This window comes from Budorcas taxicolor, chromosome 1 (assembly GCF_023091745.1).
Source record: "Budorcas taxicolor isolate Tak-1 chromosome 1, Takin1.1, whole genome shotgun sequence".
NCBI classification, from domain to species: Eukaryota; Metazoa; Chordata; class Mammalia; order Artiodactyla; family Bovidae; genus Budorcas; species Budorcas taxicolor.
The window spans coordinates 220,845,769-220,859,019 of record NC_068910.1 but is presented as its reverse complement, the minus strand read 5'-3'; the positions used below and the strand labels follow the sequence as shown (position 1 = coordinate 220,859,019).

The 13,251-nt window shown below is 45.1% G+C and overlaps 1 protein-coding gene across 1 annotated transcript in view; it reads right to left on the bottom strand.

The window, feature by feature from the left end:
* KCNH8 (potassium voltage-gated channel subfamily H member 8) overlaps nt 1–13,251 on the bottom strand; it is a 476,768-nt gene that overhangs the window by 43,239 nt on the left and 420,278 nt on the right. Inside the window, exons 12-13 of the mRNA XM_052642660.1 lie at nt 9,099–9,137; nt 609–961 (exon numbers count right to left, since the gene is read on the bottom strand). Coding sequence (XP_052498620.1) covers nt 609–961; nt 9,099–9,137 — 392 coding nt within the window. The remainder of the gene's footprint in view (nt 1–608; nt 962–9,098; nt 9,138–13,251) is intronic.

Here is a 13,251-nt window from a genome sequence, read left to right as displayed (position 1 = left end):
TATGGGAAATGAAGACCAGCACTTCATTTCCTTTATCATTTCCACTGACTGCCCTGTGAAACTTTTGGTGAAGTTTCAGATATTGGGAGATAATGATATAAGCTTCATTTCCTCTCTTTCACTTTTATCAGAAATTTATAAATTATAAAATCACAGTGTAGAAATATACATCTATAAAAGTGTGTGCACGGTTGGGGCTTCCCAGGTGGCTCACTGGCAGACTGACTCAACCCACCCACCAATGCAGACGTCAGAGGAGACGCGGGTTCAGTCCCTGCGTTGGGAAGATCCCATGGAGGAGGATACGGCAACCTGCTCAAGTATATAAAAATAGGTAGAGCTAAATGAATAAATGGAGAAGAGAAGGAATTGGGAACATTTAATGGACTCTTTTGAAAATATGACTAATATGATTTATTCTCATTCTGCCCACACTTCACTATAGAGTCAAAAAGTGCACAGAAAAATTTAGGAAAGCTGAAGCCTCCAGGCTAGGAACTTGCATGGTAGAAAGGTCCAGAAGGCTAAGTAATTTTCTAGCCAGGTGCCAGTGGGGAGCAAAAGCAGCCAGCTCCACCGGGAAAGGATTCTGTGAACTAAGCTCTTACCTGGGACTGAGGTCTGGGGGTCCAGCACTGTTCAAAGTTGAAAGCTGCAATTTCAAGTTCTTCTCTTTTCTTTTGCCATAGTTTGGGGCATCCGTCTCCTGCTTGGTTTTGGGGGAGTTTGAACTGGAGACTCTGATAGGTGAGTGAAAGGGCACCGTTCCCGAGGCCAGCTGCTTCAGGCTTAAGCCGAGGTAGCTCTTACCGCCTCCAGGCCGCTTGCTGCGAGAAGAGGCGGGTCCCCTGGTGTAGACGGGGGACAGGGAGGCTGTCTCCTCCCCCTCGTCCTCCTCCTCCTCGTCTTCCACGATGGACGGCAGTCTCTTCTTGATACTGCCGTTTCCCTTGGGCTCCGACTGAAGCAGAGGATGACAGAGATGAGCACAGATGTGAAGAGCTTTTCAGAGGCATGCATCATTCACCAGTAATTCCCATCTGAACAGTCAGCTCCCCGGGAGACTTTACAAGGGAAGACTTCACAGACTTGGCTTTTACTTATTCAGGTGTTCAAGTCTCCCAGTTTCTGATCTCTGCTAGGTGCTTTTGTTTGTTTGGTCTTTTAAACCTTCTTATGGGAGCTAGGTGAAAGGTGCATTTTACCAGGTTTGCATCGGGCTTTTCAGCAGCCTGTCATTTATAATAGCGTATGATGGCACACTTTTAGGAATAAGACATTTTCAATTTTATTGAGAAGTCTTGGGCCTTGATAGTTTAATTAACTAACTAATTAATTTCATGTATCCTTATCATTTTATTTTTATTGAATGATGGTTGATAGTATATAAAAATCCGTCATGTAATTCACAGATATATAATACGAGCCACAATTTTTATAGGCTACACTCTACTTACAGTTACTGTAACGTGTTGGCTGTATTCCTCATGTGCAATACACCCCGTAGCTCGCCCTCCCCCTGCACACTGGTGACCAACAGTTGCTCTCTGTGTCTGCCAGTCTGCTTCTTGTGGGGTATAGTCATTAGTCTGTCATATTTTTTAGATGCTTCCAGGTGTAAATTATCTCATACGGTTTTGGTCTTTTTTCTGTCTGACTGATTTCACTTAGCTTGATTGGGCCTTGATATTTTAAAGGTACAGGGTCCTCAGTGGAACTTCCTGTGGAGACCAGAATTATGTTACCATGGAGAAGAAAGCTTTTCCTATTTTGTGTCATAGATGGAAGAAGATGAGAAGTTTCCTCGGTTCTCCTGGTTCCCACAGGTCAGGTGGTGTGAAATACAGCAAGTGCTGTGATCTGCTCCCTGTGAAGGGCCTTGGGAAAAGAAGGAGCTGGTCTTGCCAGATCCTACGCAGAGTCCTTGCCTGGGGCCATTCAGCCTCACAGGCTTAGAAGAAGCCAGGGAGAGCATGGGCAAGGACAGAAGAGGTGATGCTGAAGGGGCAGGCAGACTGGTGGCCCTCAGCAGAGTTCCTGGAAGAGTCTGTGTTTCTTGTTCTGCCCCAGACGTGGCTTCCCTTCCCCAAAAGGTCCATTCACTGTCCTGTGCCTCAGTATCTTTTATACTTTCTTATCCACAATTTCTAATAAAACTAAAATGAACAGTAAACATCTAAGAGCACTAATCAAATGTCACGAGGTGTTATGGTTATTACGTCACCTTAATAAACACTTGGTTCACTGGTGTATGAACTTTACTGTAATAGTTATACATATATATGTGTGTGTGTGTGTATACGGGCTTCTCCGGTGGCTCAGCTGGTAAAGAGTCTGCCTGCAATGCAGAAGATGACCCAGTTTCGATCCCTGGATTGGGGAGATCCCCTGGAGAAGGAAATGGCAAACCACTCCAATATTCTTGCCGTGGAGAATCCCAAGTGAATTTGAATCTATAGTGACTGACAGGCCCATTCAGAGGACACCAGAGCTTTCATAAGCAAAATGATCAGTTCACTTAGAAAGATTTTTTTGTGTATTCTAATTTCATGGGTTAAAATTTCCTGAAGAAAGGGAAAGACTCATCTTCCCAGCTATTTGCAAACATTTTAATTAATGCAATGCCATTCGGTCTTTATTCAACGTGCTTAGCCGCTCAGTCGTGTCCGACTCTTGGTGACCCTGGCGGGCTACAGTCCATGGAATTCTCCAGGCAAGAAGAATACTGGAGTGGGTTGCAGTTTTCTTCTCCAGGGGATCTTCCTGACCTAGGGATCAAACCCAAGTCTACCGCATTGCAGGCAGACTCTTTAGCATCTGAGCCGTGAGGGAAGCCCCTTTATTCAATAGTCATGGTTCTGCCTTTATTTTGGTTTTCCCCCATAGCATTTTAAAGTTCTGTGCTTTTAACAAAAGGTGGACCCATGTGGAACTGAGAGGAACATTCACACACTAGTATTGTGGAAAAGAACAGTGAGGTCATCCAGCTAAAGACAGGACAGAGCAAACCTATCAACATCAATGAGCATGTTCTCTAATTGGGCTTCTGTTTCCATCTGCACTGGCAATTAACCATGCTTTTGTTTCAGGGAGGCTCCCTTGGTTCTAAGAGAGTCTCTGACTAGTAACCTATAAGATGCGTGTACTTCTACAAGTTGATTTAATTTTCATACTTCCATTTCATCATGGAGATTTGGCACGTTGGACCAGTTGTTTAGATACTACCAGTTGTGATCGGGGCGGCCAATGCAATTTATAGCAAGAAGTTATTTCTGGACCGTCACTGCAGACAGTACCCAAATTTATTGAATTATTAAGCACCAGCCCCACAGGCAGCTTCTGTGCAGGAGGAGCACCAGTTACTTCCTTGGGCCATCCATGAAGAAACACCCTCTCTCTCGTGCTGCTGGGCTCACCTGTGTGCACACGGCCACAAAATTTAACCACAGACCTCTCTTGCCCTTCTCTTTGACCCATTTCTTCATTTCCCTCTCATCTTTCTCACGAAAGCTCCCATGGGGCAATTCCCACAGTCAAAGGAATCTCTAAGTGAGCTTGTGACATTTTGCTGGGATAGTCACCTCAAACTCAGGAATGAGTCAGTCAAACCTGTCTTGACTCAAAGGAAAGCAGAATAAAGCCTCGTGGTTGGATTCATGCATTTTTGGTCACATGGTCCTAAAAGTCTTACTTACCAGCTGCAACCTTGACCAGGTAATGTGACTGTTTAAAGCCTTGGTTTCCTCATCTGTAAACTGGCAATAGTGTGAGGGAAAATTAGATATGAGGTACAGCATGTTAAACCCTTAGTGATATGCATTTTGCTGTGCTGTGCTCTGTCATTGAGTTGTGTCTGACTCTGCGACCCCATGGGCTGTAGCCCACCAGGCTCCTCTGTCCATGGGGTTCTCCAGGCAAGAGTACGGGAGTGGATTGCCACTTCCTTCTCCAGTGAATGTGCTTAATTAAATGCTTGTCCTTGTGATGATGAGGATGGTCATGAAGAAAATGGAAAAAATATTTACATTTGGGCAGGTTCTACAGATAGTATTGGGATATTTTACATAATCTCGCCTTATTTCTTAAATTACTCTTAGTGATGCACCTTGCTCCTCCCGGGAGGAGCATCCCAAGGAGCGGTGCCTGTGCAACCGCAGGAGGGCCTAGGGGAGCTATCCCACGGTGAAGCTCAGGAACGGCGGTGGTAAGGAGATACCCCTCGTCCAAGGTAAGGAGCAGCAGCTGTGCTTTGCTGGAGCAGCCGTGAAGATACCCCACGGCAAGGTAAGAGAAACCCAAGTAAGATGGTAGGTGTTGCAAGAGGGCATCAGAGGGCAGACACACTGAAACCATATTCACAGAAAACTAGTCAATATAATCACACTAGGACCACAGCCTTGTCTAACTCAATGAAACCAAGCTATGCCTGTGCGGCAACCCAAGATGGGCAGGTCATGGTGGAGAGGTCTGACAGAATGTGGTCCACTGGAGAAGGGAATGGCAAGCCACTTCAGTATTCGTGCCTTGAGAACCCCATGAACAGTATGAAAAGGCAAAATGATAGGATACCGAAAGAGGAACTCCCCAGGTCATTAGGTGCCCAATATGCTACTGGAGATCAGTGGAGAAATAACTCCAGAAAGAATGAGGGGATGGAGCCAAAGCAAAAACAATACCCAGCTGTGGATGTGACTGGTGATAGAAGCAAGATCCGATGCTGTAAAGAGCAATATTGGAATGTCAGGTCCATGAATCAAGGCAAATTGGAAGTGGTTAAACAAGAAATGGCAAGGGTGAATATCGACATTCTAGGAATCAGAGAACTACAATGGACTGGAATGGGTGAATTTAACTCAGATGACCATTATATCTACTACTGCGGGCAGGAATCCCTCAGAAGAAATGGAGTAGCCATCATGGTCAACAAAAGAGTCCGAAATGCAGTACTTGGATGCAATCTCAAAAACGACAGAATGATCTCTGTTCGTTTCCAAGGCAAACTATTCAATATCACAGTTATCCAAGTCTATGCCCCAACCAGTAATGCTGAAGAAGCTGAAGTCGAACGGTTTTATGAAGACCTACAAGACCTTTTAGAACTCACACCCAAAAAAGATGTCCTTTTCATTATAGGGGACTGGAATGCAAAAGTAGGAAGTCAAGAAACACCTGGAGTAACAGGCAAATTTGGCCTTGGAATGCGGAATGAAGCAGGGCAAAGACTAATAGAGTTTTGCCAAGAAAATGCACTGGTCATAGCAAACACCCTCTTCCAACAACACAAGAGAAGACTCTACATATGGACATCACCAGATGGTCAACACCGAAATCAGATTGATTATATTCTTTGCAGCCAAAGATGGAGAAGCTCTATACAGTCAACAAAAACAAGACTAGGAGCTGACTGTGGCTCAGATCATGAACTCCTTATTACCAAATTCAGACTCAAATTGAAGAAAGTAGGGAAAACCGCTAGACCATTCAGGTATGATCTAAATCAAATCCCTTATGATTATACAGTGGAAGTGAGAAATAGATTTAAGGGCCTGGATCTGATAGATAGAGGAACTATGGAATGAGGTTCATGACATTGTACAGGAGACAGGGATCATACCATCCCCATGGAAAAGAAATGCAGAGAAGCAAAATGGCTGTCTGGGGAGGCCTTACAAATAGCTGTGAAAAGAAGAGAGGCAAAAAGCAAAGGAGGAAAGGAAAGATATAAGCATCTGAATGCAGAGTTCCAAAGAACAGCAAGAAGAGATAAGAAAGCCTTCTTCAGCGATCAGTGCAAAGAAATAGAGGAAAACAACAGAATGGGAAAGACTAGAGATCTCTTCAAGAAAATTAGAGATACCAAGGGATCATTTCATGCAAAGATGGGCTTGATAAAGGACAGAAATGGTATGGACCTAACATAAGCAGAAGATATTAAGAAGAGGTGGCAAGAATACACGGATGATCTGTACAAAAAGATCTTCACGACCCAGATAATCATGATGATGTGATCACTAATCTAGAGCCAGATATCCTGGAATGTGAAGTCAAGTGGGCCTTAGAAAGCATCACTATGAACAAAGCTAGTGGAGGTCACGGAATTCCAGTTGAGCTGCTTCAAATCCTGAAAAATGATGCTGTGAAAGTGCTGCACTCAATATGCCAGCAAATTTGGAAAACTCTGCAGTGGCCACAGGACAGGAAAAGGTCATTTTTCATTCCAGTTCCAAAGAAAGGCAATGCCAAAGAATGCTCAAACTACCACACAATTGCACTCATCTTACATGCTGGTAAAGTAATGCTCAAAATTCTCCAAGCCAGGGTTCAGCAATATGTGAACCGTGAACTCCCTGATGTTCAAGCTGGTTTTAGAAAAGACAGACGAACCAGAGATCAAATTGCCAACATCCGCTGGATCATGAAAAAAGCAAGAGAGTTCCAGAAAAACATCAATTTCTGCTTTATTGACTATGCCAAAGCCTTTGACTATGTGGATCACAGGAAACTGTAGAAAATTCTGAAAGAGATGGGAATACCAGACCACCTGACCTGCCTCTTGAGAAATCTGTATGCAGGTCAGGAAGCAACAGTTAGAACTGGACGTGGAACAACAGACTGGTTCCAAATAGGAAAAGGAGTCCGTCAAGGCTGTATATTGTCATCCTGCTTATTTAACTTCTATGCAGAGTACATCATGAGAAACGCTGGACTGGAAGAAACACAAGCTGGAATCAAGATTGCCGGGAGAAATGTCAATAACCTCAGATATGCAGATAACACCACCCTTATGGCAGAAAGTGAAGAGGAACTAAAAAGCCTCTTGATGAAAGTGAAAGAGGAGAGTGAAAAAGTTGGCTTAAAGCTCAACATTCAGAAAACGAAGATCATGGCATCCGGTCCCATCACTTCATGGGAAATAGATGGGGAAACAGTGGAAACAGTGTCAGATTTTATATTTTGGGGCTCCAAAATCACTGCAGTTGGTGACTGCAGCCAGGAAATTAAAAGACTCTTACTCCTTGGAAGGAAAGTTATGACCAACCTAGATAGCATATTCAAAAGCAGAGACATTACTTTGCCGACTAAGGTCCGTCTAGTCAAGGCTATGGTTTTTCCTGTGGTCATGTATGGATGTGAGAGTTGGACTGTGAAGAAGGCTGAGTGCCAAAGAATTGATGCTTTTGAGCTGTGGTGTTAGAGAAGACTCTTGAGAGTCCCTTGGACTGCAAGGAGATCCAACGAGTCCATTCTGAAGGAGATCAGCCCTGGGATTTCTTTGGAAGGAATGATGCTAAAGCTGAAACTCCAGTACTTTGGCCACCTCATGGGAAGAGTTGACTTGTTGGAAAAGACTCTGATGCTGGGAGGGATTGGGGGCAGGAGGAGAAGGGGACGACAGAGGATGAGATGGCTGTATGGCATCACTGACTCGATGGACGTGAGTCTGAGTGAACTCCAGGAGATGGTGATGGACAGGGAGGCCTGGTGTGCTGCGATTCATGGGGTCGCAAAGGGTCAGACACGACTGAGCGAGTGAACTGATGCACTTTGCCCAAAGATCACTTTTTCGACATTCCCTTGCCACGTGGTTTAGGCATGAGGCCAAATTCTGGGAAGGTAGTGTATAAGTGGGCCAGTTATAAGGACTTTTTAGGAAGGCTCCTAGAAGAAGGGGAGCGCCTTTCTTGCTCTTTACCTTTACTTAGTTTCTAGTCTGGAGCAGACACATGAGAATGAGGAGATCTTAAAGAAGGAGGGCATGTGTTAAGGATCATGAGCAAGAAGGAAATCTCTAGACCCAATTGACACTGTCACATTGCCCACCTCTGGCCTAATCCATGAGAGACAAATAAATATGTGTTTTATTAAAACCCCCGTTATTCTAGTGGCTTTGATTCTGCAAATGAAAAAAAAATACAGAATTTTTTTTGAAAGTTAAGGGTGGTGTATTCTTGGAAGGGATGTTCATTTTTAGAGTGCTGTGGAGGGGCGAAGAGTTCAAATTGGAAAATCCAAAAGAAGGCTAAATTTCTCTTGACAAGAAAGCGAATATAGGAAAGGGCTGGCAGAAAAGAGGTACAGCAATGAGGGAAGGATGCCTGTTGAGGAGCGTTTACAGGTGAGACAGGTTTCCTAGTTCCTGAGGAGGGATTCTGTAGAGAAGGGAGATGAAAGACAGTCAGTGCCAGAGGGAAACGTGGCTGACGGTGCTGAGAGGCTTTAGAGTTTCAAAGATGTTCCTCGATAGTAGCTCAGTTTGTTCCCCACCTCCAACCGTCTTCAGTCCGGGTCAGCATCTCTATAATGTGTTACTCAGCTGGATTTATTTGTGTGCCTCTGAGTGTGTATGAAAGTTGGGGGGTGGGGGGGCTCTGTTTCATGAAGAGAACAAGGCAAGGAAGGGAGCCGTTTACAGGGAGAGGGCGATGGCACCCACTCCAGTGCTCCTGCCTGGAGAACCCCAGGGACGGGGGAGCCTGGTGGGCTGCAGTCCATGGGGTCGCACAGAGTCGGACAGGACTGAGCGACTTCACTTTCACTTTTCACTTTCATGCATTAGAGAAGGAAATGGCAACCCACTCCAGTGTTCTTGCCTGGAGAATCCCAGGGATGGGGGAGCCTGGCGGGCTGCTGTCCATGGGGTCGCACAGAGTCGGACATGACTGAAGCGACTCAGCAGCAGCAGCAGCAGCAGCAGCACAGGGCTCCTGGCACAGGATGATTGGCAATAAAAGTCTAGGTTATAAATATGACAAGCCACTGTTTTGGGGGAAGTTTTCCATGAAATTGGATGGTTCTGAAAAGTTGAGACTGACCTACAAGCTCAATTCTACTAGGATGAACACTTCAGGACTTTGATATTTTGGGCAGGTTTTGGTGACAAACTACTTTTTAACAATACCAATAAGGCCCTTAAAAAGACTTATGAGTTTCCATCTTTCTGTTCCCAAATGCAGGAAAGTCAATTACCACATCTCTCATTGGGAAGTGTTTTAGCGGAAGTCAAAGGTGAATACATAAAATCTTCAAGGGGGAAACAGATTTGTTGGAAATCCCAGAAATTTTAGATAAATATTTTGCTCTTTGGCAAAAAGCCATACCTGTGAGACTGTCGATTTGTTTGATAATCTGGATATCACCTGAAAGAACAAACAAACAGAAGTTGTAAAATCATTCACACCCTGGGAGACGAGCCTGTGCCCCGGGACCCTCTGCGGCTGTGCTTGCATCTGGACACACCTTCCTCAGGCAAGAAAATACAACAAATGTACAAAGGACCAAAAATAAATGTGCAGCTGGGGCTAATTGTGGACAAGAAGATAAAAAAAGACCAAAAAACAAAACAAAGCAAAAAAACAACTGCCACTTCTGAAGAGCCAGGAGCAAAAGCTGGGGTCAGGAGAGAAAGCAGCGTCCTCTGCCTGCCCCCTGCACTTGGCACCACCTGCGGGCTGGGCAGATCATCTAAGCTGCCTCGGGCTCAAGCCCTGGACACAGCCTGCCCTCACCCCACATAAGGACCAGCTTGCCCCCACCTTGGGGAGTGAGCAAGCAAGGGGACCTGTTGTCTGTTCTTGGTTGTCTCTGTGCAGCAGGGGCCCTGAGAAAGACTTGCCTGAATTTCTTGTCTGTCCTTTTGCTAATTTCTATTGATTAAGGAAGCCAAGAACCCTGGATGGTAACATGGGTGGTGTGGGCCTGGATGAAACACCGGAGGCAGGGAAAGAGATGGAAGTTCAGAGGTGATGGGGTGATTGGCCCACCTGTGTGGGCCAGCAGAGAGAAAACACCCCCTGAAAGATGCTGGGAGCACCTCCTGAGTCTGGAAAAGGGAGCAGCCAATTGCCTGGCTGGTGTCGGACGCAACGCTCAAGGAAACGGTGGCCACAGCGATGCAGCCATTGGCTGCATTTGGCAGCTGGGTGCTTCTTTGCCCTCCTTTTGTTTTCCATCTCCCTTATTGCTCTTTCTTGCCCCTTTGCTAAATTATCTTGTCTTCTCTGATTCTCCTCTCTGGTTCTTGTGAAAATAGAAATCCGTGGAACCATTTCTCATTTAATGTCATTTCTATCTCTTTATTCTCTAGCCCTTCTTCCTTAAATGCAGGTGGCTGCAATGATTCCTTTATGTTCTATCTGTTGTACTCTGTGGACTAGGATTGGAGAAGGAAATGGCAGCCCACTCCAGCATTCTTGCCTGGAGAATCCCATGGACAGAGAAGCCTGGCGGGCTACAGTCCCTAGGGTCACAAACACGACTGAAGTGACTTAGCATGTGGACCAGGATTAAGTTCACTACAGATCCTAATTTTCAATTTAATTAACTTTAAGATCCAACTGGTTGTAAAAAATTTTTTAAAATGCTGTCAATTGAATTGTGGCATGCCATCAATTGTGACAGATCCCGATTTCAGAGATGTTAAAATGTGAAACACAAATGTGTAACATAGATTCAGTTAAGCTCAAAACACATCGTGCATAAAATCAGACTACCTTACTGTGGAGGAATACATTAAAACAGCAACCTTCCATGAAGTACAAAGAAACTCTGGAAATTATAACATATTTTGGAAATATGCTTCGGGTCGCATTGTTTTATGCTCAGATATACTTCTCTCATTTTAAAATCGTAATAGATGCTATGAATTAACATAACTTTATTCACATGGAAAAAAACACGCACTCGAAAATGATCTGCCTGGTAAGTGAGATGTATGTGGTGATTCTGTCACCTCCCTCCCTGTGTTTTGTAGATGATTAGGGAGCTAGACTGTTATTATTTACACAAATGCCAGCGTCATTATTGCTTTGCAAATATATGTTTCATCAATGTTTAATTTTATCAGAGCAGTCAACCATTCTACATCTGTTTAGTTGCCTAAATATGCATTAATCAGTAGCATTGTAGACATAAGTTTTGCAATAATTCCCTAAGTGGTGACAAATAAAACAGCTGAATAATTAAAAATGTGAAAAATAGAGCAGAATCACAGTGCTATTGGTACCATGGTAAGCGTAATCCTGTGTTTTTAAAAAAGCTTTTCAGTTACAGTTTGGATGAGAGAAAGACATGCTAGGGGGATTCAGGAAGTCCGACATCTCCAGGTCAGAGACCCTCTCTAAGGAGTAAGAGAAAGGCACCGGCCTTAGCATCTTCTGATTTGAGTGTGACTCCCAACCCCCATGGTTTACTACTAGTGTGAGTTCCCTGGAGTTGCTGAACCCCAAGACTTTTTCTATATCAGTGCTTCTCGAACTTCTGTGTGCACAGAAATCACCTAGAGATCTCGTTAAAATGCTGGTTCTGCCTCAGGAGGTCTGGGGTGGAGCCTGAGGCTTTGCATTCCGGTCAGTGCCCAGATAATACTGATGTTGCTTGCCCCTGGGACACACTTTGAGTAGTGAGATCTTATAACCAATGTCACTGTTATTATCATCCTGTGTGTGCGTGCGTGCTAAGTTGCTTCAGTCGTGTCTGACTCTTTGCGATCCTATAGACTTATAGACTCTATAGCCTGCCAGGCTCCTGTGTCCATAGGATTCTCCAGGGAAGAATACTGGAGTGGGTTTCCACTGCCTTCTCCAAGGGATCTTCCTAACCCAGGGATCAAACACACGTCTCTTACGTCTCCTGCATTGGCAGGCAGGTTCTTTACCACTAGCGCCACCGGGGAAGCCCTGTCACCATCCTATCAGCTGTCAATCCATCGAGTATTCACTGTCATCAGCGCTCCGGCCGATGCTGCTCAGCCACGATATCACACTTATTTTCACTGCAAATCCTATGAGGTCAGTGTTCATTATATAGCCTGCACTACTGTGCTAGGCTCTCTGAATAAATCGTTTCATTCACATATGTTATTAATCACATGTATTTTAAAAAGAATGCTCTGATATATTCATTCTGTTGACTAATATCAAAGAGGGTGAAAGTGCAAGTCGCTCAGTCATGATCGATCCTTTGGGACCCCATGGACTGTACAGCCCATGGGATTCTCCAGGCCAGAGTACTGGAGCGGGCAGCCTTTCCCTTCTCCATGGGATCTTCCCAACCTAGGGATCGAACCCAGGTCTCCTGCATTGCAGCTGGCTTCTTTACCAGCTGAGCCACAAGGGAGCCCAAGAATACTGGAGCGGGCAGCCTTTCCCTTCTCCAGCAGATCTTCCCAACTCAGGAATCAAACCAGGGTCTCCTGCACTGCAGCTGGCTTCTTTACCACCTGAGCCACAAGGGAAGACCAAGAATACTGGAGCGGGCAGCCTTTCCCTTCTCCAGCAGATCTTCCCAACCCAGGAATCAAAGCCAGGTCTCCTGCATTGCAGCTGGCTTCTTTACCAGCTGAGCCACAAGGGAAGCCCAAGAATACTGGAGCGGGGAGCCTATCCCTTCTCCAGCGGATCTTCCCAACCTAGGAATCAAACCAGGGTCTCCTGCATGGCAGGCAGATTCTTTACCAGCTGAGCTATCAGAGAAGCCCTGACTAATATCAATGCTTCATGCTAATCCAGATTACCACTAGTGTAGAGAATACCAGCTTAATGGAAACTCAGTGTTTTAACTTGGAGAAGGAAATGATAACCCACTCCAGTATTCTTGCCTGGTAAATTCCATGGACAAAGGAGCCTAGCAGGCTATACTCCATGGGGTTGCAAGGAGTTAGACACAGCTGAAACGACTACTGTGCAGCGTTTTAAAGCTGGAAGTGACCCTACAGAGTCTCAGCTACAATGGTTTGTACACGTTTCAGATGATAGGATGCTTTGAGGAGGGTTCCTTAAAAAATCAGGTTATAGAGTCTCTTTCGGTTGGTGGTGGGTGGGTGTGGGGCCCAGATCTCCAGGTCAGGTTTGAAACCAATGAGTTAGTCCAACTCCTTAATTAGAGGTGAGGAAATAGTGGTCCAGAAACGAGAACACTCGCCCAATTCGCGCAACAAGTTAGTCGGAGAGCTTTTCCACCAGAAGCCACGCCTCCGGATTCTTAGTGACCTTCCACGGCACCAGGAGTTTTCTCAGGTACCTGCTCCAGCAGTTAATGCTGTTTCTCGGGCTGAAAGACCGAGTGTCTGATGAGCCTCAGAATTTAATCTGGTTTGATGGTTGTTGCAAAGTAGATCCCCCAAAACTCATGATGCTGAGTTATCCATGCGTCTTGTTAACCCTTGAAGCCACAGATCTGTTAGGAAACTGGCTGAATTCTAGGCATTCTTTCCCCAGTGGGGGTGGAGGAGAGAAACACAGCTATGACCTTTGG